This window comes from Tachyglossus aculeatus, chromosome X3 (assembly GCF_015852505.1).
Source record: "Tachyglossus aculeatus isolate mTacAcu1 chromosome X3, mTacAcu1.pri, whole genome shotgun sequence".
Taxonomy (NCBI): Eukaryota; Metazoa; Chordata; class Mammalia; order Monotremata; family Tachyglossidae; genus Tachyglossus; species Tachyglossus aculeatus.
Window position 1 is genome coordinate 13,325,441 of NC_052099.1, and position 27,919 is coordinate 13,353,359.

At 44.6% G+C, this 27,919-nt stretch overlaps 1 protein-coding gene and 1 non-coding gene across 2 annotated transcripts in view; one reads left to right on the forward strand and one right to left on the reverse strand.

The window, feature by feature from the left end:
• Nucleotides 1-1,608: 1,608 nt before the first annotated feature.
• The window catches only part of SUSD1 (sushi domain containing 1), a gene marked incomplete at its 5' end in the record, with an annotated part of 124,189 nt that continues 97,878 nt past the window's right edge, over nt 1,609-27,919 (forward strand). Inside the window, 6 exons of the mRNA XM_038770257.1 lie at nt 1,609-1,672; nt 13,408-13,539; nt 14,602-14,757; nt 20,350-20,502; nt 24,718-24,897; nt 27,412-27,591. Coding sequence (XP_038626185.1) covers nt 1,609-1,672; nt 13,408-13,539; nt 14,602-14,757; nt 20,350-20,502; nt 24,718-24,897; nt 27,412-27,591 — 865 coding nt within the window. The remainder of the gene's footprint in view (nt 1,673-13,407; nt 13,540-14,601; nt 14,758-20,349; nt 20,503-24,717; nt 24,898-27,411; nt 27,592-27,919) is intronic.
• Nucleotides 26,303-26,440, reverse strand: LOC119949055. The gene has a single exon (XR_005457151.1). It is a non-coding gene; the product is annotated as a small nucleolar RNA SNORA7 (small nucleolar RNA).

Genomic DNA, 27,919 nt, shown 5'->3' on the forward strand with positions numbered 1-27,919 from the left:
AAGAGTTGCCCCTGGAGGGCCAGGAGGAGGCAAGGCGAGATGTTCCCAGCATCATCAATCGTATTTATTGAGTGCTTACTATGTGCAGGGCACTGTACTAGGCGCTTGGGAAGTACAAATTGGCAACATATAGAGCCAGTCCCTACCCAACAGTGGGCTCACAGTCTAAAAGGGGGAGACAGAGAACAAAACCAAACATACTAATAAAATAAATAGAATAGATATGTACAAGTAAAATAAATAAATAAATAGAGAAATATGTACAAACATATATACAGGTGCTGTGGGGAAGGGAAAGAGGTATGATGGGGAGGATGGAGAGGGGGATTCAATCGCGTTGACTAAGTGCAGAGCACTGTACTAAGCGCTCGGAAAGGGCAGTACTGTAAATAAAGAGAGACGACCCCTGCCCACAGCGGGCTCCCTGTCTAGAGGGTGAAAGACAGTCCGGGATTAGGGTCCAAAGAGATGGCCCTGGAGGGCCAGGAGGAGGCAAGGCGAGATGTTCCCCGACTCATCAATTGTATTTATTGAGTGCTTACTATGTGCAGAGCACTGTACTAGGCGCTTGGGAAGTACAAATTGGCAACATACAGAGCCGGTCCCTACCCAACAGTGGGCTCACAGTCTAAAAGGGGGAGACAGAGAACAAAACCAAACATACTAACAAAATAAAATAAATAGAATAGATATGTACAAGTAAAATAGAGTAATACGTACAAACATATATACAGGTGCTGTGGGGAAGGGAAAGAGGTATGATGGGGAGGATGGAGGGGGGATTCAATCGCGTTGACTAAGTGCAGAGCACTGTACTAAGCGCTCGGAAAGGGCAGTACCGCAAATAGAGACGACCCCTGCCCACAGCGGGTTCCCAGTCTAGAGGGTGAAAGACAGTCCGGGATTAGGGTCCAAAGAGATGGCCCTGGAGGGCCAGGAGGAGGCAAGGCGAGATGTTCCCGGCATCATCAATCGTATTTATTGAGTGCTTACTATGTGCAGAGCACTGTACTAGGCGCTTGGGAAGTACAAATTGGCAACATATAGAGACAGTCCCTACCCAACAGTGGGCTCACAGTCTAAAAGGGGGAGACAGAGAACAAAACCAAACATACTAACAAAATAAATAGAATAGATATGTACAAGTCAAATAAATAGAGTAATAAATATGTACAAACATATATACAGGTGTTGTGGGGAAGGGAAGGAGGTAAGATGGGGGGGATGGAGAGGGGGACGAGGGGGAGAGGAAGGAAGGGGCTCAGCCTGGGAAGGCCTCCTGGAGGAGGTGAGCTCTCAGCAGGGCCTTGAAGGGAGGAAGAGAGCTAGCTTGGCGGAGGGGCAGAGGGAGGCCATTCCAGGCCCGCAATATCTTGGCCTCCGCCCCCCGCGCTGCGGATGCACCCAGGAGGAGGGGAGGAGGCTTTTTTTTGTTTTTATCGGGCTCATTCAGCCGGCGCCCGGCCTTTTAGGATAAATAAGGCCCCTCCAGGCGCCGACAGGAGGGGGATCGGGGAACCCGGCAACATGGGCCGCGCTGCCGGGGGCGGCGGCTCCCTGCAGGGGCTCCGGCTCCTCCTCCGCCTTTTCCTCCTCCTCTTCCTCCTCCTCCTCCTCCTTCCCAGATGTGGCCGCCGCCCCCTCCAGCTGCTCCTCGCCCACCGCGCCCTCGGTAAGTGTTGGAGCCCGGGCCGAGCAATAACCACCTCCCTCGGCCCCCCTGGACACACACCTACGCATGCATGCATGCATGCACCCACGCATGCATTCACACACTCGTGTGCACGCACACACACACGTGCATGCATGCACCCCCGCATACATTCACACACTCGTGTGCACGCACACACACACGTGCATGCATCCACGCATGCATTCACACACTCGTGTGCACGCACACACACACATGCATGCATGCACCCACGCATGCATTCACACACTCGTGCACACACACTCCCCCCCCGCCCCCCCCGTGTTCCTCCCTCAGAACTGGAGCGAGTCACTCATTCAGTCATTCGTATTTACTGAGCACCTACTGTGTGCAGAGCACTGTGCTAATCAATCAATCAATCAATCGTTTTTATTGAGCGCTTGCTGTGTGCAGAGCACTGTACTAAGCGCTTGGGAAGCACAAGCTGGCAACATAGAGAGACAGTCCCTACCCGACAGTGGGCTCACAGTCTAGAAGGGGGAGACAGAGAACAAAACCAAACATACTAACAAAATAAAATAAATAGGATAGGTACATGTAAAATAAATAGAGTAATAAATGTGTACAAACATATATACGTATATACAGGTGCTGTGGGGAAGGGAAGGAGGGAAGGAGGTAAGATGCAGGGGATGGAGAGGGGGACGAGGGGGAGAGGAAGGAAGGGGCTCAGTCTGGGAAGGCCTCCTGGAGGAGGTGAGCTCTCAGTAGGGACTTGTAGCGCTTGGGACGTACAATTCCAGCAATAAAGAGAGACAATCCGCGCCCGCAACGGGCTCACAGTCTCGTGCGGACCAGTGCATCCGGATAGGTCCACGTCCCAAGTGGAGCATCATCATGATCATCATGATAGCATTTATTAAGCGCTTACTATGTCTTTTAGACTGTGAGCCCACTGTTGGGTAGGGACTGTCTCTATATGTTGCCAATTTGTACTTCCCAAGCGCTTAGTACAGTGCTCTGCACATAGTAAGCGCTCAATAAATACGATTGATGATGATGTGCGAAGCACTGTTCTAAGCGCTGGGGAGGTCAACAAGGTGATCAGGTTGGCCCACGGTGGGCTACCAGTCTTCATCCCCATTTTACAGATGAGGGAACTGAGGCCCAGAGAAGTGAAGTGACTTGCCCAAATTCACACAGCTGACGAGTGGTGGAGCCGGGATTTGAACCCATGACCTCTGACTCCAAAGTCTGGGCTCTTGCCACTGAGCCACGCTGCTTCTCCTTTTCTATCCAAATGGGTTGATTTTGATAATATGGTATTTGTTAATCAATCAATCAATCATATTGAGCGCTTACTGTGTGCAGAGCACTGCACTAAGCGCTTGGGAAGTACAAGTTGGCAACATATAGAGACAGGCCCTACCCAACAGTGGGAGTGCTTACTAGGTGCCGGGGACTGTTCTAAGCACAGTCGGGTTGGACAAAGTCCCTGTCCCACACGGGGCTGGCAGTCTTAATCCCCATTTTACAGATGAGGGAACTGAGGCCCAGAGAAGTGAAGTGACTTGCCCAAGGTCACACAGCTGACAAGTGGTGGAGCCGGGATTAGAACCCATGACCTTGTCACTCCCAGGCCCGTGCTCTATCCGCTATGCCATTCGTGAAGTTGAGGTCAATAATAATAATAATTTAAAAAAGCATCTGGAAAAAGTACTGCCCGACCACAGTGGAGGATGCTTTATACAAACGTGTCAGAATAGATCTGTATGCCTGGAGGGCTGGAGCAGAAGAGAGGTAAACCTGCCTGCTGTCTGCTATAATGCATATCGCGATGGGGTACCCGGGATGTGGATTATTGGGTGTGACACTGGATGAGAATGTGTAGATTTTCATAATGAGAAAAGATTCATTCCTTCAATTGTTTTTATTGAGTGCTTACTGTGTGGAAAGCACTGTACCAAGTGCTTGGGAGAATACAGTGTAACATCAGACACATTCCTGGCCCACAACGAGCTCACAGACTAGATGATCCATTTGTCTAAGGACTTGCAATAAATACACAGAGGAGAAAGCAGTCGATATTAGATGGTCATGCTCAACCCTCTACATGCCTTTCACAAAAGTACAATTTCTCAAATATACTTATCCTTCTCTTTCTGCTGCTGTTACCTTGGCAAAGAACTCTCATCCTAAGAGCAACTTCAAAATCCTCACCACTTCGGTTATCCAATATTCAAGGTAAACTCTTCACGACTGCTATCAGTCTCATGGTTGACACAAAGCTAGCTATTATATCTTTTACTCCCATCACGAATAGAAAAATGGTCACACGTTTCTACTTAGTAGTCATCAATAACCAGAAGTAGCTGTCAGCTTAGTTTGAGAGACAGGGGAAATCATTTCCATGAAAAAATGTGAAATTTTCTATACTCTGAAAGACATGCAGTATTTATTATTTTATCTTTTTGGAGCACTGGCACTTAGGGTTATAGAAGACAGATGACAGTACTCAGATTATCTCAATAAACAAAAGTCTTAAAGTTTCTTCTCCCAGTAAATTTGGGAGGTCTAACTTTTGTCTTTGTTTCTACCTGGGTGGGTTGCTGAGTATTTCCATAATTTTGGGAAGGTAGATTCCAAGAGAAGTTACTTTCTGCAGTTGGCATAAAGTTGAATTTGGATAAAAGTTATCAGAAGGAGAATACATGGTGTCAGATGTTTAGGTTGCCGAAAGGTAGTCTTCAACTAGAGGTTATGGGAGAATTCCCAGGTGCTAGTAGAGAGCTAGAGAACTCTGAACAGCTTTTGGTATTAGCGGCAAGATGTGGACTCTAGGCAAAAGTGGAGCTAGCCTCCTCCAGTTTCTGAGTCTTCTCCCAGCACTCTTTCCTTCCTTACTTTAAAGATCTTCCTTGAGGCCAAGAGAAACAATGTATTTTTGTTTCTATTTTTTGTTTCTTGTTTTAGTGTAAGGTTGATGAAAAGCATCAGGTGGGGCGAGGGGTTTTAGTTGGGTAATGGAGCAGCGTGGCTTAGTGGAAAGAACACGGGCCCGGGCGTTAGAGGACCTGGATTCTAATCCTGGCTCTGCTCCTTTTCTGCTGCGTGACCTTGGGCTAGTCACTTCACTTCTCTGGGTCTCAGTTTCCTCAACTGTAAAATGGGGATTCCATATCTGTTCTCCCTCCTACTTAGACTGTGAGCCCCATGTGGGACAGGGACCGTGTCCAACCTGATTATCCCGTATCTTCCCCAGTGCTTAGTTCAGTGCTCGGCACATAGTAAGCACTTCATAAATACTATAATAATAGTAGTAATGGGGGTGAAAGTTTGGGAACCACGGAATTAAGCTGTTTCATTTCCTTGACAGGATAGAAAGGGTCAATCATTCAATCAGTGGTATGTATTCAGTGCTTACTGCTTGCAGAACACTACTAACACTTGGGAGAGTATGGTACAACAGAGTTGGTATGCATGGGCCATGGATCCTCTTATTTTATCTTTTGGTGTGTGGTCTGCTGTTATTTTCCAAATGTTAAGTGGCAGGTAACGCAGGTTATGCAGTTACCTCTGCATAAGGATTTCATTTCATGACCAGTTTTATAATCCAACTTGTGGGTTCTTCTGCCCCTATCACTGAAAACATTACCCTCTTCTTGACAGAGAGGAATGCAGCTAGACTATAGATTTACATGGTTTTCCCACCTTAAGCTCTGATATATTTCCTTTTTGTAATAGATTGATTGACTCATCACTTGACGAAGACACCACTGACAGTGAGAGTTTATTCACATGTGTGAAAGTGACTGAAAAGACAGCCATACCTTTAATAGCCCCACCCAGACTCTTCACACATAATCATAATAATTGTGGTATTTGTTAAGTGCTTACTATGTGCCAGGCACTGTACTAAGCGCTGGGGCAGTTACAACCAAATTGAGCCCCGCATGGGGCTCACAGTCTCAGTCCCCATTTTCCAGTTGAGGTAACTGAGGCACAGATAAGTTAATAGACTTGCCCAAGGCCACACAGCAGACAAGTGGCGGAGCTGGGATTAGGACCCATGACCTTCGGACTCCCAGCCCCATGCTCTCTCCACTATGCCATGGGATTATCCTTTCCGAGGATTTGCATTTGCTAATATCTGGGACCGCTTGTGATTCTACTGCTGGGTATCTTGATTATCCTAGAGCCTCTACTTTAAAAAAAACCTGCCTTATTTGTGATAGATCATATTAATATTGAACTATGACCCAAATATTTATTTATATAGCATGAGGACAGTCCAGCAACCGGCTAGGTAGAGTTGGACACGGTACCGAATTGTTAGATCCCAGAGGAGTAGGGGCAGACACTTGCCTGTCAAGCATTCTAGCCACAAATTGTACAGATGGCAGGAACTTAATTTAGTTAAATATCGTGGCTCAGAAAATTATTCATCTTATGCTCTTGGGACTCATGGACGTGGAAAATCATTCATTTGAATAATATAGTCCTTGGATTTTGTCTGAAATCTCAATCTTACTGTTCATGAATTGTGTTTACATTTGATAGAATTATTCTGTGAAAGTATACCTCGGCAGATAGGTGAAATACATTTCCAGGAACTGTTATGTAAATGTTGCCATTTTCAGCAAAGACAAATCTGTCTTCCCAGAAGGACATAAGTGAATAAAGACATCGTTATTGCAGCATCAAAGTTCAATTGGGTAATATTTATAGTGTAGCGTAACTTGTCTTGGAGTGTAATTACTCCAATTACAGTACTTTCGCTTTTTCAATCATGAATACTGTGCTTGGAGAGAAGCAGCGCATAAGGCGAAAGTGTGCCTAGCTTTTGAAGAAAGACTCTTAAAAGAGCTCACGGTTAACGGAAGTCACAGCAGTTACTGAGCACCTTCCGGGTGCAATACACTGAAGTAGATGTTTGGGAAGTACACAACAAGTGGCACATTCCCTGCGCACAAGTAGCTTACACACTCATGGACTGGTGTTTCTCTTAAGAAGGGTGATGGTGTCCAATTTTTTTCAGTCAAGTCCTTCAGAGGATCCCGCACTGTTGGAGCGCGGTTTAATTGGGAGATGGTGCTGGAAGCAAACTGGAACCGGCCTGAACTTGGCCCTGGGGTAGCAAAAAGGACTGGATTGGGTGTTGGGGGGAGGCAAGGAGGAGCTGTTCTGCCTGATTCTGCTTGGATGTGAAAGCAAAATGACAGTGAAGCATCGAGGGTGATACCAAAGGGCTTCCGTTACAGGGAAGTTGGTGGTGTTGTCAGTAGCGATAGAGAAATTAAGAGGAGAAGAGGGCTTAGAAGGAGGGTAAGAAGTTCAGTTTTGGATATATTGAGCTTGAGGTGCCAATGGGTCATCCGTCTACCTTAATACTATACTATTAAATTCTACTATTTTCCCTAGCCCTAATTAATTTTAACGTTCGTCTCCCACTGTAGACTGTAAGCTCCTTGTGGCAGGAATCGTGTCTACCAATTCTGTTGTATTGTACTTTCCTAAGTGTTTAGTACAGTGCTCTGCTCACTGCAAGTGCTCAATAAATGCCACTAATTGATCAATTGATTGATTGATCCATCCAAGTGAAGATGTGTTTTAATTCAGGCTTTAAAGCACTCAATCACCTTGTCCCCCCTACCTCACCTCGCTCCTTTAATGCCAACCTTCTCACTGTACCTCAATCTTGTCTATCTCCCCACCGACCTCTTGCCCACATCCTCCCTCTGGCCTAGAATTCCTTCTCTCTTTATATCTGACAGACAATTACTCTCCCCACCTTCAAAGCCTTATTGAAGGCACATCTCCTCCAAGAGGCCTTCTCTGACTAAGCCCTCTTTTCCCCTTCTCCCACTCCCTTCTACATAACCCTGCCTTGCTCCCTTTATTTATCCCCCTTACCAGCCGCACAGCACTTATGTACAGGTCTGTAATTTTTTTATTCATATCGATGTCTATCTCCCCCTCTAGACTGTGAGCTTGTTGGGGGCAGGGAATGTGTCTATTTATTGTTGTATTATACTCTCCCCAGCTCTGCACACAGTAAATGCTCAGTAAATACAGTTGACAGACCGACTGGCTCTGCCATTTGCCTACTGTATGATCTTGGCCGAGTCGCTTAGCTTTTCTGTGCCTTAGTTTCCTCATCTGTAAAATGATGATTCAATACCTGTTCTCCCTCCCTCTTAGACTGTGAGCCCCATGGGGAACAGACCCGGCGCCTGACCTGTTTATCTTGCATTCACCCTAGTGCTTAGTTCAGTGTTTGGAACATAGTAAGCACTTATCAAAGACCACGGTTATTATTATCATTAGATGTTCTGGAGGCAGGAGAAGATACGGGTTTGGACAGCCAGGGAGAAGAAAGTACCTGAAGCCATGTGAGTGGATAAGTTTCCCTAAGATAGTGAGCACAGAGGGGGAAGAGCAGGGGAGCCAGCAGAGAACCTTGCAGGACACCCGTGGTAAAAGGATGAGAAGTGGAAGAAGAGCTAGAAAGGGTTAACTGAGAAGGAGTAGCTGGAAAGGAGATAGGAAAGCCAGTAGGGTCCATAGAACTTGGCTTAGGTCCTCATTGGTGACTTTGAAGAGTCCAGCTTCAGTGGCGAGGAGGCAAAAACCTGACTATAAGTGGATTAAATTGAGATTTGGTGGTGGAGAAGTGAAAGCAATGGGAGTATACCACCCATTTAAGGAATTTGGTTAGGAAAGGGAGGAGTCAGATGGGGTGATAGCTGGAGGGCGGTGCAGGATTGAAATTTTTTTTTTCAAAAATAGGGCAGACTTGGATGCGTTTGAAGGCAGATGGGAGGAGCTATCCAAGAGAGAGGTTGACTATGTTGTATGGGAGGCAAGGGTTGAGTTGAAATGGAGTCAGAGGCATAGGTAGAAGGGTAGAGTTGGACAGCAGGCGGAAGATCTCTTGAGACAGTAGACTCTGAATCAGGGGTCAGTAACCTCTGTGCAGAAGAGCTAAACAAAATGAAACCTTTGAGCCTTTGGTGTGCAAAGAACCCATTCTACAGCTGAAGTGCATATGAAATCCACTTTAACGTAGCTTGATTCAATTGTGGAGGTGTAATTATGAAATAATAATATTAAAGAGAGGGAGAGGAGGAGGAGGTGGAACAGGAGGAAAGAGAGAGTGGAGAAGAAAGAGAGAGGGAGAGATGGAAGGAGAGCAAAGAGAGAGAAAGGGAGGAAAAAACAGCCAAGAACGAGTTTACTTTGTTTCTCTCTCTCTCCCTTTCTTTCTATATGGGAAAGAGAGAGGGTTGGAGCCAGAGTCGCAAAGCACAATGCTTCCACATTAAACTGACTTGTTAAAAGGTGTTTAGGGGTTATTCTGGATTCTACCTGGAGAGGAAACACCATTGCTAAAACAAATCAAAGTAGAGTTGCTTATAAATAGGTTGGGGAGGGTGGGAAAGCAACTGCTTAGAACTGAATGCCTCCTTCCTCATTCATTCAATCATATTTATTGAGCGCTTACTGTGTGCAGAGCACTGTACTAAGTGCTTTCCTCGCAGGGAAAGAGAAAGGAACTATACAATTCCTGCCACTGCTGTTGGCTTCTTTTCTGGATTCACAACCCCAAAGGGCAGCAGTAACAGAATCAAGAGAATGACAGAAGTACTGGAAGAAATAATAATAATAATAATAATAATAATAATAATAATAATAATAATAATAATGGTATTTTTAAGTGCTTATTCTGTGCCAGGAACTGTACTAAGCGCTGGGGGGATGTAAGCAAGTAATATAAGCGATAAAAAATGGCGGAGATGGAGGGAGTCTAAGAGAAGTGTCAGGTTTGAGATGCTGAAACTATCTTTGCCTCTCCCTCTTCCCCCAAGTCGCCTTATGAATTGGCCCAGCATTTGCGCTCAACCACAGCACCGTGTCAGTATCAGTAGCACTATTTATTGTTGTATTGTACTTTCCCAAGTGCTTAGTACAGTGCTCTGCACACAGTAAGCACTTACTAAAATGATGGAATGAATGAATTGAATGGACTCGAACTGTGAGAGGAGCACTGGGAATATACAATAGAAGTCAAAAGCCGATAATCTTTCCATAGCCACAGTGAGAGGTGGTTGTCCCCACAGGATTGACTTTACTAATCTTGGGTATCCCCCTCCCCCCAAAACTCAAAAGCCTCAAAGCCAAGGCAAAAACTCCAAAGTGTCAGTAAGTCACTGATAAACAGAGATATGGCCTTCTTGTTTGAAGAAGCAGCTGCCAGTGAGATTTCAGCCGTAGGGGGTTGTGGCCCGGTAGAAGAAAAGGGGACACATTTCTCCCGACTCCAGCCCTGTGCTTTCCCTTGGAGAACAAGGGAGTGAATTCCCTCCTTTCTACAACTGCCGGGGTTCTCATTTTTAGTTATCTGCTGATGACAGGGTCGTCATAAACCTTTTTAATGACTCACTTGACCCCCTTGAGTTCCATTTCGCCGCGCGCAGTTGGTCTCACAGGAACTCATTTAGGCTAAGGAAAATTGAGTGCTTTTTCTTGGCAGAAACCGTGGGTATTGCTAAATGTGATGCAACTGATAACAATCCATTATCTGATAAAGATAGTGGGAGGCAAAAAGCAGTTTAATTTCTAAATATGTCAAAACACCTTCCTTTTCCTTTTATCAAGGATCCACAGTGTGAAGCTTTTATTTTCAGGCGGTTGTATCTGACTTAGTTTTAAAATTCACGACAGCAGCAAGTACACGTGAAGATGTGCTTCTCCCCCACACCCAATTCGAAGAAAGCAAAGCAATGGAATCAAGTGTAAACGAAATGTGTTAGAAAAATATTTGGCCAAGTTAAAAAGCTGTTTTTAATGAGCTCTTTAGAGCCGGCCAAATAATTGGACTGAGGTTAAATACTTTTGAATAAAGTATGATACAGTTTTGTACATGGAAGTGGAAGACAATTCTTTCACACCTATATCTGAGTTGAGATATGACTCCAAATTTTTGAGTGCATAATCATTGTCTTTCAAGCATATTCATGCATTTTGTCATCGAAAATAAGTACTCCATTGTAAGATAAATCAAATATTTATCTTATACCTAATAAATATATTTATATTTTATAAATATACCTAAATATATTTAGGTATATTATATATACCTAAGTATAAATATACCTAATAAAACCTAACAAATAAATTAGTTATATCGAAAAAGCTGATTATTGCATTCTCATTTGGTTAGCTTTGATTCCAGCATATGAATTCTGAGAGCTATTAAGCAAGTTGGCTGTCCTGAGAAATTCACTAAAGTCCTAAGATTACTCAACTGTGGTCTGACCAGTTGCATCAGAATTGATGGCATCCTGTCTAAATTATCTCCCACTACCACCAATGAGTTTGACAAGTTTCCAGAAAAGAAATTTAAATTTATTTGAGCCCAGAACGCAACAAGGGACTTGCAAAGCGGATGCTGTTTCCCGAATAGGCTGTGGACATAATCAGAAGTTCTTCCAACAGCCATTCAAGGATTCACTGTGCACTGTTGATTGTACTGTCGAAGCTCACACTCAAGGCAACGAGATGCAGATTGTGGATTACTGTACCAAAGACCAAGGTTATACAAAGCAGAAAGCCAGACCTGGAATCTGTTCCTAGGCAGCATACCAGCGATTATTGCATGGCAAAAATAAATGAATAAATAAAGTAGAAGGCCAGATGGGCTTTTGTGAAACTACTAAGCAGAATTTAATCCCAACAGGACATCGGGTTCAAAACCAAATCAAAAGGCTATAGAGCAGTAATAGTGCCTAATTGTTTCGGTGATAAAAGCTCATCTAGCTTTTGACCAGTTTCACTAGCATCACCTAAGAGCCATACAGATTGGAAAGGCAAGACAGACCATCGAGTTCTTAGAAAGGAGAGGAGCACCTTATTGGCACTGAAGCAATTCTTGTTGAGACACACGGTCCTACAAACACTCAATTCTCCTATAATATGCGGGTTAAGTTCTTGACAAAGGAAAACTAGTGTTCCAGTATGCATGCCTTGATTAATGCCACATGCATACACAAAACCATTTCTTTCAACATTGCATTACATTCTATCTGGATAAACTCATTGTCAGTCAATCATATCCATCATTCACCTATCCCAAGCAGAGGACTGTACTAAGCGCTTGGGAGAGTAAAACAGAGTTCCAAGGCAAGGTACCTGTCCTCAAGGAGCTTACAGTTTAGTGGAGACAGACATAATTTTTTTTTACAGCTATAAGAGAGAAGGAAATGGTGGAGAATTAGATGTATAAATAGATAGTAGGGTATGTAAGTCGATATGTACATAAGCAACACGGGTGTTAAAATCTATAATTGACATGGAGTGTTGAGGAAGGAGTTTGAGGATATGATCCGGGAAGAGGAAAAATGAATCGGGGAAGGGCTTTTGGAGGAGGTGTGTTTCCGAAGGGTTTTGACGATGGGAAGAGCTGTGGCCCGGTGGATTTGAAAAAGGAGTAAGTTCCAGGCAGAAAGGATGTGAGCAAAAGGTCAGAGGCTGGAGAGATGAGAATGAACCACAATGAGTAGGTTGGCTTGAGAGGAACGAAGAATGCGACACTTGTCCTTACTGCCAAGAATGTCTGTCTCCCCCTCTACACTGGGAACTCTTTATGGGCAAGGAATGTGTCTACCGACTCTCCCAAGTGCTTAGTACAGTGCCCTGCACGCACCGGAAGTGCTCAATGAGTACAAACTATTGATTGATTGATTGATCCAGGCAAGCATAAGAGGGCATGTATAAAATGTCGTTAGAGCTACCGTGGTTATCAGAGGGGCATGGAGTCAAATACTGGACAGGGTTTTGCAGGGCTTGGGTCTTGCTTCCCATTGCTTTTTATAATAATAATAATGATAATATTAATTGTGGCATTTGTTAAGCGCTTACTGTGATGTGCCAGGCACTGTTCTAAGCACTGGTGCGAATATAAACAAATCGGGTTGGACACAGCCCCTGTCCCAACAGGGGCTCACTGTCTTTATCCCCATTTTACAGATGAGGTAACTGAGGCCCAGAGAAAGTAAAGTGGCTTGCCCAAGGTCACACAGCAGCCAAGTGGCAGAGCCAGGATTAGAACTCAGGTCCTTCTGACTCCCAGGCCAGTGTTCTATCCACTAGGCCATGCTGCTTCTCTTTATGTTGGGCAGGGTGGTGAAATGCCCTTTCTGATGAAGTGTTACTGGATATGCTGGCAACCAGATGCATAAGCTATCCCCGGTCCTGCTCCCTCTGCCCCACCCTCCATCCTCACCTTTCCTCTCCTTTCCTCACCCTTGTCCCCTTCACCCTGCCTTCCTTCTTCCTGGCACCCCTCCTTGTAACTCTTTCCTCCCCTCCCTGTCAGTCCTCCTAGTCCCCCATGCCTCTCTCCCTACAACATCTTGAATATGTCTCCCCAGAATCCCACACTCTTCTCCCACCTTCACCCTGTCCTGCTCCAGGATGGGTCATGGATTGGTCCTTTCAACCACTCTACACACTTCAGCAAATATTATCAGAAGTGCCATCTCCAAACCTGAACGACCACGGCATTTGTGTGTGTGGTTGTGTGTGTGTGTGTGTATGTGGTTGGGAGGGGCTTTGTCTTCTTCTAATGTACTCTCTCAAGGTGCAAGGGAAGGGCAAGGAATGAGCTAGTCTATATCACAGAGTACTTAGAGAGCCATCGATGAAAACCTGCTTTGCTCAAGTTCTTCTTTGTGGTTTTTTTTCTTTTAACACAGGTACAACAAACATTTCAGTCCCAGATGTTTGCGCCTCTTGCCATGTATTTGCTACCTGTCAACAAAGAGATGGGAAAAAGATCTGTATCTGTAACTACGGTTTTTTGGGGAACGGAAGGACCCAATGCATTGGTAAGTATTCTGATGTCATACGAAGATGTCCTATGGCTAAAGACCTTGGAAACAAGAGTAAAACTTGCCTCTTTGTTCATAGTTGGCAGATCTTTTAAGTATCTCTCTGGCTGCTTTTGTAGGGTATTACAAATACATTGTCTTTCTAAATTGAAGCTGCAAAGTAAAAAACTTCGAATTAAACTTTTCTGACGAGATATAACGCGTTTTTGTGGATTGGAGGGAAAGTGTCTATAGTAGGAGAAATCAGTCAATCGATCAGTGGTATTGATTGAGCGCTTACTGTGTGCAGAACTCTGTACTAAGTGTTTGGGAGAGTACAGTCCAATAGAGTAAGTAGCCATGATTGCTTCTCTCAAAGAGCTTTTAATCTAGTGGGGGATTTAGACATTAAAATAAATTATAGGTAGGGGAAGCAGCTGAGGGTAAGGATGTGCGCTTCACACATAGTAAGCGCTAAACAAATACCATTATTATTATTATTATTATTATTATTATGTGTACATAGGTGCTGTAGGGGGAGGGGCTGGGGTGAGTACCTAAGTGTTTAGGAGGTGAAAAGTCCAAAGAGTAGGAGTGAGCATTTTGTCATGAATTATCCTCATTCTTAGGAAAGCAAAAATGGTCACCTACATGTTTAAAACCCTTATGCTGACAGAAACAGCCTTGACTAATGGAAAGAGCACAGGCCTAGAAGTCAGAGGATCTGGGTTCTAATCCCTGTCCTGCCACTTGCCTGCTGTGTGACCTTGGGCACGTTCCTTCACTTCTCTGTGCCTCACTTATCTCATCTGTAAACTGTGAGCCCCACGTGGGACAGGGACTGTGTCCAACCCGATTTGCTTACATCCATCCCAGCGCTTCGTACAGTGCCTAGCATATAGTAAGAGCTTAACAAATACCTTAATTATTATTTATTATCCTAGTTACAGTGTGAGCCCCAAGTGGGACCTGATGATCTTGTATCTACCCCAGCGCTTAGTACCATGCTCGGCACGTAGTAAACACTTAACAAATATCCCACTTATGATTATGCGGTTTGAATTTTGAATGTACCAACAGATAAGGATGAGTGCAACATTGGAGCCAAACTGGTCTGTGGAGAACACACGTCATGTCATAATACTCCTGGAAGTTTTTACTGCATCTGTCTGGAAGGGTATCAAGCATCAAACAACAATAAGACGTTCATCCCCAATGACGGCACCTCTTGTTTAGGTAAATGTGGGCCTTCGTCCTCAAGTTGTTGTACCAATGATAGGGGCTCCCTGGCACAGAGGGAATTCCGGCCTTATGCCCCTAAGCCCAGTCTCCGGAAAAGAGGCTGTGGAAAATTTGCCAAAGCTGGCTCCTCAACTTGACGCCACCCAGAACTGGTTGAATTAGGGTGGCCAGGAGCTCCCAATGCAGTGCTGGCATTCCTAACTTCCCCACGATACTCTTAGATTGTGAACGTCCCTCTCAAGGGATAGGTGTATCCTCTCCCAGCACTTAGTACCATGCTCCGCGCACAGTAAGCGTGTAATAAATAGTGTTACTACTGCTACCAGGGAGTCCTAACTTCTGGCCCCAGGGATTCCTGGGCTCAGTGGATTCCTCCAAGGTGTCCCCCAGCAAGAGCATCAGAGTGTGGCAACTTTGAGAACCACCACACTCCCTCCAAAGAGAAATCTCCACCCTACCCAACACCCCCAAGAAAGAGTCGGGGCTTTATCTTGGGAAGTTGAGGGGGATAGGGTACAGAATGTGGAAATCAGGCTTCATGACTGGTGTCCTCAAATCATCTAATTAGAGAAGTAGCGTGGCTCAGTGGAAAGAGCATGGGCTTGAGAGCCAGAGGTCATGGGTTCGAATCCCAGCTCCGCCACTTGTCAGCTTTGTGACTTTGGGCAAGTCACTTAACTTCTCTGGGCCTCAGTTCCCTCATCTGTAAAATGGGGATTAAAACTGTGAGCCCCAAGTGGGACAACTTGATCACCTTGTATCCCCCCCCAGCGCTTAGAACAGTGCTTTGCACATAGTAGGCGCTTAACAAATGCCATCATTATTAAAGGAGACCCATAGGCCATCTTTTCTTTTCTGTTGTTTGAACCCCAAATTTGGACTTATTTCTTCTGACTTAAGCCATTCTTTGATCACCAGTTTCCTAAAAAAACACTCTCTCTTCATTTCATCAGTGAGTTCAGTGTGACGTGTTTTAAAAGAAAAGGCTACGAGATTTAATGACAAACCTATTCATTTTCAAGAAAATCGTTATCTACCAGAGAAAAAACAGAACAAAATCCCCAACAACTATGGTTTCATCTATACTGAAATGAAAGCTTTGCCGTACATGAAGGTTTTGGGAGAGAAATAGAGAAGAAAAATACTATTTTCACTTCTTTGACTGCAACTATGTTTGATTAATTCTTCCTCCCTGACTAGTACCAACATAATGGCTCTAGATAGGTGCAATTTGGTTTACTGTAGAAATGAATGTACAGATTGACTGAAAGAAAATATTTCATAACATCTTGAGTGCCTTTCTTTGTAGCCAGTTATTTTCCACATGACTGCACATGTGACTCAGAAATTAAACTCGGTGGTTGGGAGATGCAGAAACATAGCAAGAAATTGCAAGATTATATGTCATTCTGTCGAATTCCCTCAATATACTGGTTATTGTACATGACTATTGATTTTCCTAGTGTGTTAATCTTTTTTTTTTTGACAAGGAGTTCGCCAGAGTAGTTGTGTTTTTGTTTTGTTTTATTTTATTTTACACAAAGCCAGGCTATTACAGGATTTCTCAAGGGTCAGTCATTCTGAAAAAGGAATAAAAGGAAAACAATCTCTTTGGGGTTCAGATTATTTAAGAAGCAGCATGATTCAGGAAGAAGCATACCGGCTAGGGCTAAGATGACCTGGCTTCTACCTTTCTTAGGTAATTTCACTTTTCTGTAACTATTTGCCCAATCTGAAATATGGGAGTAATAATTCTGAGCTGAGTCACTGGGTTGTTTTGAAACTTAGTAAGTTTTTGAAAGAGCCAGATAATTATTAGCAGGCCCATATCAGTCATAGTAATGGCTAATTTTTAGATGCTACAGGGCTCTCTATGATCTCTGGCCAAGTTAATCATTCTGTTCCCAAGGTTGTTTATTTGGCAAAATGTAACTAGGTCTTCTTGGCTGTCTCCTTTGATAAAAGAGAAAACTCAGACTGGTAAGTAAGGTTAAGTGAACACGGGGCAAGTAGGGGCAAATGTTCTGAGCCCTGTAGAAGGGGGGGACTCTGACTCACTTGACCGAACAGGCTTGGGGAGAAGGAAAAGAAGAACAGAGGAAGACTGTACTGTTCTCTTCTCCCTCTCTCCTTTGTATATTGAGTGGCATAGAGTGATGGGGGACGAAACAGGGGGAGATAGGTACAGTTAAGGGGCACTTCAATCAGACCACCCTGTCATTCTCTGGGTTACAGACTGGCACCTTTAAGGAGAGACCTCTCCTCCCTCACACTTAACCCCTTCACCTGCCAGAGTCCTAAAAAAGAATGGCGACCTTTGATCTCTCGGTTCCTGAGAGTGGCCTTGGTGATTTCACCGCAGATCTGGGCTGAGAATTTGAACCCAACAATCAGTAATAATAATAATAATGATGGCATTTATTAAGCGCTTACTATGTGCAAAGCACTGTTCTAAGCGCTGGGGAGGTTACAGAGTGATCAGGTTGTCCCACAGGGGGCTCACAGTCTTAATCCCCATTTTACAGATGAGGGAACTGAGGCCCAGAGAAGTTAAGTGACTTGCCCAAAGTCACACAGCTGACAATTGGCGGAGCCGGGATTTGAACCCATGACCTCTGACTCCAAAGCCCGCGCTCGTTCCATTGAGCCATGCTGCTTCTCCTAGTGTTTATTGAAGGCTTACTGTGTGCAGAGCACTGTACTAAGCACCTGGGAGAGCACAACATAACAGACTCGATAGACACATTCCCTGCCCACGGCGAGCTTCCAGTCTAGAGGGGGAGACGGACATTGAAACAATCCAATTTCCCATTTGGGGTTTAGCTTCTTAGAGCGTTTTGTTTCTTTTGGGATGACAAAAGTACATCCTCCTTCAGAGCACTTGTCTTTAACTTTGGAAACTCAGCCCCTAATAGGCAGAGCCTGCCTGGTGCCTAGAGATGGCTGTTGAAAACGACAGTTTGCCTGACCTTTTCAGAAACACCCATTAGGCAAGAGGCAGATTAGAATGATCTGTCAAGTGATTCTGAGTGTTTTGTTTGTGAAAACTCACCTGCCAGGCCCTGAGCAGGACACAGGATTGACATATCTCATGTCCCAGACCCTTAAAAGGCCATTGATTTACTGGTCTTACCTCCTTCCCTTCCCCACAGCACCTGTATATATGTTTGTACATATTTATTATTCTATTTATTTATTTATTTATTTATTTTACTTGTGCATATCTATTCTATTTATTTTATTTTGTTAATATGTTTGGTTTTGTTCTCTGTCTCCCCCTTCTAGACTGTGAGCCCACTGTTGGGTAGGGACTGTCTCTATATGTTGCCAACTTGTACTTCCCAAGAGCTTAGTACAGTGCTCTGCACACAGTAAGTGCTCAATAAATATGATTGATTGATTGATTGGCATTCTGTAGAAAGAGCACATATGGTGATTTTTGCCATGATTTTGGCTTGGTCTTACTGCATTGAAACAACAATAACAGTTGTGGTATTTGATAAGCGCTTACTATGTGCCATGCACTGTTCTAAGCGCCGGGGTAGATACAAGGTAATCAGGTTGGACACAGTCCCTGTCCCACTTGGGGCTCCCAGTCTCGATGTCCATTTTACAGATGAAGTAACTGAGGCACAGAGAAGTTAAGTGATTTGCCCAAGGTCGCACAGCAGACATGTGGCAGAGTAGGGATTAGAACCCACGACCTCTGACTTCCGGGCCTGTGCTCTTTCCACTAGGCCATGCTGAAAGAAATGTTTGGCAGGCAGCTGGTGTGCTGGACTGAACTGGTTTCCCTCGGTCAATCAATCAATCAATCAATAAGTGGTATTGATTGTACTAAGAGCTTGGGAAAGTACAATGTGATAGAGTGGAGTTTACAGTCTACAGGGGAAGACAGAGATTAGCCCTTTGCCTGGCTTTGTAGCAAAGGGGTGAATCCAATGTCTCTGGTACTTTTCCAGCTGCAAGGGAAAGGGCTAAGTCTGCCTGTCAATCAATCCATCAATTAATCAGTGACATGTATTGATCTCTTCCTGCCTGCCCTTAAAGTTATGGTGTTGGCACCCATGGGTCAGATAACCCTGGGGCTGCTGCTTTCGAAAAGTGTGCTGTTCCCCCCATTCCTTGCCCTAAACTTTATTTACAGGGAAGGTTTATTATTTTTAATTTGATGAAAAGCTTTGATGAGATAGTTGTCAGGTAGATCAAAATGGCAGAAAAGCCTGTCAGACTCTGAATGAAGTTAGTCTAAGCCCCCTCCACCAGAGACTTCCTATAGGGCTTTAATTATCCCAGTTTTCTGTCATTTTCAGCACCGAGTGCTAATTTAAGTTGTGTCGACTGCAGTGAATATGCTACAGCTTCATTCACTGGCGAAACAAATTGGGATGGCCCATCTGCATATTACTTCAGTAAGAATTCGACTTCATCCTGCTTGAAGATTTTATAAAATCCAAGATTGCTTGTTAACATAGAGAGAGCAGTAAGGTGATTTAATAGACTAGAATTCTTTGTTTTAAGTGGATGTGCTCACGATCTCTAAGTGGTGCCTTAAGGTTGACAGTGTAGATGAAGATTTGCAATTGAGGAAAGGCAATTTTCAGGAATTAACTTGGAGAGCTTTAGTATAATGTTGTGGGAAAAAAACATTTTTGTCTGCACATTCCGTGTGGGGTTGAAAGAGTGATAATGTTGAAGAACGATCTACTTTTATTTTTCACAGTGACATGAGTATTTGAGTGGAATTGGATTTTCTTCAAAGGTTTTCTGTTTTTCTAGCTTTTTTTCATTTGTCCATTGCAACTTCTCATTGTGGCATCCTCTCAAAAAGCAGTAGTCCTTTCACATCCCCACTTATCCCTCTTGGCCAAGGTAAAAAAACCTTCACTCTGAACGTTTTGCTTCCCGTTCTGAAGAATTCAGAGAAGGGGCTCAGTGTGAAGGATGGTATGAGGGCAGGATAGGGGCTTGTCAGAAAGCCTGGTGGTAACCTTGGTGACGATGAAACATTCATCAATTAGTTAGAGGAGTCAAGATTGAATGATACCCAGCAGAAAGAAGGGCCTTTTTGCCCTTACATTGTATGACTTTCCCTTTCTGGAGTAGACGCAGAGCAGATTGTGTCTACAGTGGTAGAGTTTACTTCAGAGTGGGCTGTTTGGAGCAGTGACTTTCTTTTTCTGGCTCTTTGTCACCCTCCTTTGGTCTTTATCATTAAAGATTCTGGGGCAAGGCTGGATTTATACAGTTGTTTTTTCTGTTTTTGCTATTGTTGGTTTGTTTCTGGGTTTTGTTTTCATTCGAAGGAGGACCCTTTAGGGAATAGAAGGTATTTTGTTTTGGCCTACTAAAAATACAGTCCAGATCGGGACTTAAGAGATAGTGGTGGTACCTTGAAAAATTTTTTTTCTGGGTAACTAGAGAACCTTTTATTTGCTTGTCACGTAAAGGAAGACTGATTAAAGTCAGGAGACTTACGGATCTCAGATTAACAGAACAGGATGAGAGATGTTGATTGTTAATATTTTTTCCCCCTCTACTTTCCCACTCTTCGCCTTTCCCCCTCCCCACTCTTGGGGCCTTTAGATGTGGATGAGTGTAAAGTTTCAAGCCAGTGTGGTCTCGGGGGACGGTGTGTAAACATCGATGGCAGCTACCTGTGCTACTGTATGGACGGATACCGACCGAAGAATGGGACACAACCTTTCCATCCTGCCGGAGATGTCACTCCTTGCACAAGTGAGTTGGTGCAGAGTTTGAGGGTAAGATTCAATCCGTGAGGCTGGGGCCCTGCCTGCTTTAAATAGCCCACAGGGGCAGGGAAGGAACATTTCTCCAGGAATGGACTTTATCTGTTTTCTAACAGTGTAGGGGCACTCTTCCCTAAATGCAATGGATTTTGAATTCCCCAAGGCCTTGGAATGGCCTCAGAGCTGCCTAAGCAAATCGTGTTGTGGGAGAGGAGCAGTATGGTTAGCGTCTTAAATAAAGAAGCAGTGTCTCCTCAGTCAATGAATCGATCCATCGATCATATTTATTGAGTGTTTACTATGTGTAGCTCATTGTACTAAGTGTAGCTCATCTCTAGACTGATGTTTCTTGTGGGCAGGGAATGTGTCTGTTATATTGTACTCTCCCAAGCGCTTAGTACAGTGCTCTGCGCACAGTAAGCACTCAGTAATACAATTGACTGACTGACTGGCTTGGTAGAGTACAGTATAACAGAAGTGGTAAACGTATTTCCTGTCCACGACGAACTTACAGTCTAGAGGGGGAGCCAGACATTAATATAAATGAATACATTATGGATATGTATGTAAGTGCTGTGGGGCTGAGGGTGGGGTGAATAAAGGGGTAATAATAATAATAATGATAGCATTTATTAAGCGCTTACTACATGCAAAGCACTGTTCTAAGCACTGGGGAGGTTAACAAGGTGATCAGGTTGGCCCCCGGGGGGCTCACAGTCTTCATCCCCATTTTACAGATGAGGTAACTGAGGCCCAGAGAAGTTAAGTGACTTGCCCAAAGTCACACAGCTGATAAGTGGTGGAGCCGGGATTTGAACCCATGACCTCTGACTCCAAAGCCCAGGCTCTTTCCACTGAGCCACACTGCTTCTCCTTGGGTACAAATCCAAGTGCCAGGGCGATGCCGAAGAGAGTGGGAGAAGAGGAAATGAGGGCTTCGTTATGGAAAGCTTCTTGGAGGAGACGTGCTTTTGACGGTGGGGAGTGATCGTTTGTCAAATACGAAAAGGGAGGCATTCCAGGCCAGAGGTAGGATGTAGATGAAGGGTCAGTGGTGAGACACCTCCAGTGATTGCCCATCCACCTCCGCATCAAACAGAAACTCCTTACCATCGGCTTTAAAGCACTCAATCACCTTGCCCCCTCCTACCTTACCTTGCTGCTTTCCTATACAACCAGCCCGCACACTTCACTCCTGTAATGCCAGCCTACTCACTGTACCTCCATTTCCTCTATCTCGCCCACGTCCTTCCTCTGGCCTGGAATGCCTTCCCTTTTCTTATCCAACAGATGATCACTCTCCCCACATTGAAAATCTTATTAAAAGCACTTCTTCTCCAAGAGGCCTTCTCTAACTAAGCCCTCATTTCCTCTTCTCCCACTCCTTTCTGCGTCACCCTAGCACTTAGATTTGCACCCTTTGTTCACCCCTCCCTCAGCCTCACAGGAATTATGTACATATCCTTAATTTATTTATTTGTATTAATGTCTGTCTCCCCCTCTAGACCGTAAGCTCATCGTGGGCAGGGAACATGTCTACTGTGTGCTCTGCACACAGTAAGCGTTCAGTGCGTATGATTGATTGACAGACAAGATCGAGGTACAGTGAGGAGATTGACATTAAAGGATTGAAGTGTGGGCTGGGTTGTAGTATGAAATCAGGAAGGTAAGATAGGAGGAGGCAAGGTGATTGAGTGCTTTAAAGCTGATGTTAAGGAGTTTCTGTTTTATGTGGGAGTAGATAAACAACAAGTGGAGGTTCTTGAGGAGTGGGGAAACATGGATTGAGTGGTTTTGAAGAAAAATGATCCGGTTAGCAGAGTGAAGTATGAACTGAAGTGGGGAGAGACTGGAGGCAGGAAAGTCAGCAAGGAGGCTGATGAAGTAATCAAGGTGGGATAGGATAAGTGCTTGGATTAACATGATCGCAATTTGGATGGAGAGGAAAAGGCGGATTTTAGCGATGTGGTGAAGGTTGAACTGACATGATTTGGTGACAGATTGGAATCTGTGGATTGAATGAGAAAGATGAGTTGAGGATAATGCCGAGGTTATAGGCTTGTAAAACAAGAAGGATAGCAGTTCTGTCTACAGTCACGGGGAGTATATGTTTTGGTGGGAACATGAGGAGTTCTCTTTTGGACATGTTAAAAGTGAGGTGTCGGTGGGACATCCAAGTAACGATGTCCTGAAGGCAGGAGGAAATGCAAAACTGCAGAGAGGGGGAGAGATCAGGGCTGGAGATGTAGATTTGGGTATCAACTGCATAGAGGTGGTAGCTGAAGCCATGGGAGTGAATGAGTTCTCCAGGAGAGTGGGTGGTGATATAGAATAGAAGGGGACCCAGAATTAAACCTCGAGGGACTCCCACAGTTAGGGTGTGGGGGACAGCGGAGGAGCCAAGAAAGAGACTGATAAGGAGTGGCCAGAGAGGTAGGAGGAGAACCAGGAGAGGACGGCGTCAGTGAAGCCACGGTCGGATAATGTTTCCAGGAGAAGGGGGTGGTTGACAGGGTGGAAAGCAGCTAAGGGGTCAAGGAGGATTAGGATGGAGTAGAGCCTATTGGATTTGTCAACAAAGAGATCATTAGTGCCCTTTGAGAGGACAGTTTCTGTGGAGTGCGGGTGTGGGGGGCGGAAGCCAAATTGGAGGAGGTGAAGGAGAGAATTAGAGGAGAGGCAGTGGAGGCAGTGGGGAGAGATGGGGTGATAATCGGAGGGAGCCGAGGGGTGAAGGGAAATTTTTTTTAGGATAGGAGAGACATGAGCATGTTTGAGAGCAGTGGGGAAGAAGCCATTGGAGAGTGAATGGTTGAATATGGTGGTCAGGGAGGTAAGTTGCAGAAGGGTGAGGAGGGAGGCACAGGTGGAGGGTGAGGATTTTGAGTGGAAGTCGGAGATCTCCTCTTGAGATACTGCAGGGAAAGATGGGAGAGTAGAGGAAGGACCAGGAGAGGAGCAGGGAGGATTTTAGGGCGATCACACTTGCTGGTTTCAATTTTCTCAATAATCTACATGGCCTGGTCAAGATGAGGCCAGTGGGTTTGGGAGTCAATAAAGTTGCCGGGCAGAGGAGAGGGCAGAGTTAAGGCAGTCAAGGGCAAATTTGACTTCAAAGAATGCAGGGGCATGTGGAGTTGGTGCTAGAGGGCTGAGCGGGTGAGTGGAGAGAAATTGAAGTCACCATTGAACCCTTCATAGAGCAGTAGGAGGGAAGTCTCTCCCTGGAGCATATATTTGTAAAGTAGTAGTAATAATAGTAATTGTGGTATTTGTTAAGCACTTACTTTGTGCCAAGCACTGTACTGTGCTGGAGTAGACAGAAGCAAATTAGATTGGACACAGCCCCTGTCCCTCATGGGGCTCATAATCCATTTTACTGATTTGGTAATTGAGGCACAGAGGAGTTAAGTGACTTGCCCAAGGTCACCAAGCAGACAAGTGGCAGAGTCGGGATTAGAACCCAGGTCCTTCTGATTCCCAGGCCCATGCTCTATCCACTAGGTAGTAGTAGTAGTAGCAGGAGAAGCATTTCTTGAGTACCTACTTGGTGTGATTCTTGGTGCTTTGGAAGTACATTAATAACCATTCCCAGCCCACAAGGAACTTCCACTCTAATGGGGGAGATGAACATAACAGTCCTTACAACTAGAGTGATCAAAATAAATAAATGAAAGCAGGCATAAAGGCTTCTAAGCTAAGGAAGGTGTAAAGAAGTGCATAAAAGCTAGAACTGGCTAAAGGGATGATCTAACTCCAGGTGCTGGGAAGTTAATCAGGGAAAGGTTGTTGGAGGAGATGGGATTTTTTTTTCCCATTTGAGGAGCTTGTCTAGCATGGGGATATAAGTCTCTGAATCCATTCATTCACTCCTTTCTTTGCCTGGGCTGCTGCTCCTAAAGGGATTTGCTCTACACTGCCGTTTTGAATGAAGAGCTGTAGAGCTGAGCTCTTCTTTTTGACGCTTCCCCTACTAATGTTGGCTTAGCTAAAAAAATCTCTGTGTTACTTATGCAGAGGGACTACTAAATTGGAAGGTAAGCTCAGAACATGGGCACAGACTGGAGATAGCCTGGAAAATGGGTGGAACAGAACTTAAGAGCCAGGCAAGAGTGAGTCAACTTCCTTAGAATAGGGCCCAAGCAACCAGCTTTCCTTTTTGTTAAAAAAAGAATTGATTAACTTTGCATTTATTTGATTGCAGAAATAGACTGTGGCATTCCGCCTGAAGTCACCAACGCCTATATCTCAGGAGGCTACAGTTCTGGTTTGGGTGGTGAGGCTCGTTATTCCTGTAAAGAAGGATTTTCCAGTGATGGCAGAAAACAAGTGGCGATTTGCACAGATTCTGGTGTGTGGGAATCCCCTTTGTTTCAATGTCAAGGTGAGCCGGACTCTACAATGGTATGTTCGTATGCCTAAAGGGCATATATGTATTCATTCTGAATTCAATAAAATGACTTAGTCCCTAGTCCTTATTTGTTGCCAACCTCCTATTTCCAGCCTTGACCAAGCTATATATCCTTAGGTTAGTCTAAGGGAGAGTGAGAACAGGTAATAATAATAATTGTATTTGTTAAGCTCTTATTATGTGTCAGGCACTGTACTAAGCGCTGAGGTGGATACATGCAAATCGGGTTGAACACTTTACTAACATTTTCCCAGTTTCCAGTAGCACGTGGTTGATGCCTCTGATGGCACTAAGTAGCAATTACATGGAAAATAATGGTACCTGTGTTATTTTAGTTTTTATTAAACTTATTTATTTTAAGCACATCCCAATTTCTTTAGGTTCTGGGTATCTGAGCCCACATTAATATACCTGGATGGATAAAATCCCCTCTCTGGGTCGCACCTGGGGAGTTTCCAATCAGTCTCGACTACGGGAGGGAGAGTCAAGCAGAGGCCTACCCATTCCATTCCTAGCTGGGTCAGTGGCTAGTGAGTGGAAGGCAATCTGCTACAAGTCAAAACTCCCCTGTGCCAGGCAGCAGCGGCATTGGAGAGAGTTGAGGGCGGAGACTCAAGTTTACTGTGCAGAAGGAGGTAATGGTAAACCACTTTTATATTCTTACCAAGAAAAGTCTGTGGATATACTACCAGAATTATTGCAGGTGGGCATGGGGCATTCTGGGAGAGATGTATCCATCATGTCGTTATGGGTCGGAGATGACTTGACAGCATAAAACACAGCAAAATGGATAAAGTCATCTATGAGGGTGTGTAGCTTGCTTAAAAAAGACAGTTCTTCTGCAGAAGGTCCAAGGACATGATCATCGTCTCTTTAGGCCTGGGGTTTTATCGTGACCTAGACGTCACACTGAAGTGCCCCCACCTCTAGATTGTAAGCTCCTTGAGGGCTGGGAACATGTCTACCAACTCTGTTATATTGAACTCTTCCAAGCACTTAGTGCTCTACATTTGCTAAGTAATAAATAGTAAATACCATTGACAGATTGAAAGAGCAATAACAAGCTGCCCCCATGTCAGTAATTCTAGAGGATGGAAGAATTATGGGAAGGGAGAAAATGCTATCAGTGTAAAAAACAAAAAATGGTTTTGTCTTGTCTTATGCCGTTGAGTCGTTTCCGACCCATAGCAACACCACGGACACATCTCTCCCAGAACGCTCCGCTCTCCATCTGCAATCGTTCTGGTTGTGGATCCATAGAGTTTTCTTGGTAAAACTCCTGAAGCGGTTTACCATTGCCTCCTTCCGCGCGGTAAACCTGAGTCTCCGCCCTCGACTCTCTCCCAATGCCGCTGCTACTCAGCATGGGTGAGTTTTGACCTGTAGCAGATTACATTCCACTCGCTAGCCACTGCCCATGCTAGGAATGGAATGGATAGGCCTCTGCTTTTCTCTCCCTCCCATAGTCGAGACTGGTAGAGTACTGGAGACTCTCCAGGTGTGACCCTGAGAGGAGTAAAAATTTGTCAGGGGGCAGTAAGTGAAACAAAAAACAAACAAAAAAAAAAAGAGAAGCAGCGTGGCTCAGTGGAAAGAGCACGGGCTTTGAAGTCAGAGTTCATGGGTTTGAATCCCGGCTCCGCCAATTGTCAGCTGTGTGACTTTGGGCAAGTCATTTAACTTCTCTGTGCCTCAGTTACCTCATCTGTAAAATGGGGATTAAGATTGTGAGCCCCACGTGGGACAGCCTGATCACCTTGTATCCCCCCAGCGCTTAGAACAGTGCTTTGCACATAGTAAGCGCTTAACAAATACCAGTATTATTATTATTATTATTATTCCTTGAAAGACTCCCGCCTTGCCCTTTCAAGGTTTGGTTTATTTTCTATTTTTCATATCTTTATGAGGAAAACCTGAGTTCCTTGCCATTTTGACTAGAGGACAGATTCCATGAACATGTCAGCAAGAGAGGGGAAGCAGAAGAGTGGTAGGGAGGGAGTTTTGAAAAAGCACCAAGTCTTGAGTTTTCAAATCTTATTTCACACCTGTGATTGTGATATTGGGTGCCTAGAAGGGATCTTTATTTCATTTTCATTTAAATGATCAGAATGGGTTTGGGCCATAATCATGGTGTGCTCTGGATAAGGAAGGGAGAGTAAAGAAGAAGGGAACTTCTTCAATGCAAATTTAAATATAGCATGTCTTTGTGAAAGGCTTTCATTAAAAGGAACAAAGTAGAGAAGGGGTTGGGAAATGGGTGGGACCGTTTTTCCTCTTCCCCTTCACTGTATTCCGTGTTGATTTTTATGAAATTATAGCCCAGCAATAATACAGAAAAGCGTTTAAGTGAATCTCCACTCCTTCTGGTTTGTTACGTGGCCTTAATTTGAAGAGAAGGCCCCACCGTTGCTGTTGTGTGGTGATTTTTCTAATGTTGTTGCATTGTTTTTCTTTCCTCTATCCCTTTCCTTGTTCTTGTTCCTGCAGCTGTAGATTGTGGGGCTTTACCTTTAATCCCAAATGCCCATCCAATTTATCTGAGCAACAGCACTTATGGAAGCCAAGTTATGTTTAAATGCCAGGAGGGCTATATCCCCCAAAGTGGAAACCCAACTGCTTTTTGCAATGCCAAAGGACAATGGGAAGGTACCAATTTCATTTGTACAGGTAAAGAGAATATAAATGCCGACCTATGGTAGCTAATGCCGTTCTTTCAGACCGTGTTTTTGGGGAAAGCTCTTATCACAACTCTGCTGAAAGTATGGCAAAGATGGCACTTGCCTTTCGTGCCACAGCCTTGGTCGGGGTGAAGCTAAGGCATTTCCCCACTCTGGAGAGAGGCGAGGGTTGCTTCCCCCATTCGCTCCGCCATCCTCTTGGGTGGTCTGCTGCCAAGATGAATGGATGGAGTCTCCTTTGAGAACAGCGGGTGGTCCTGGATCCTGTGATTTGCAGGACCGAGTTAAGCAGGAGGGGAAAGTGGCTGGAATGGGCG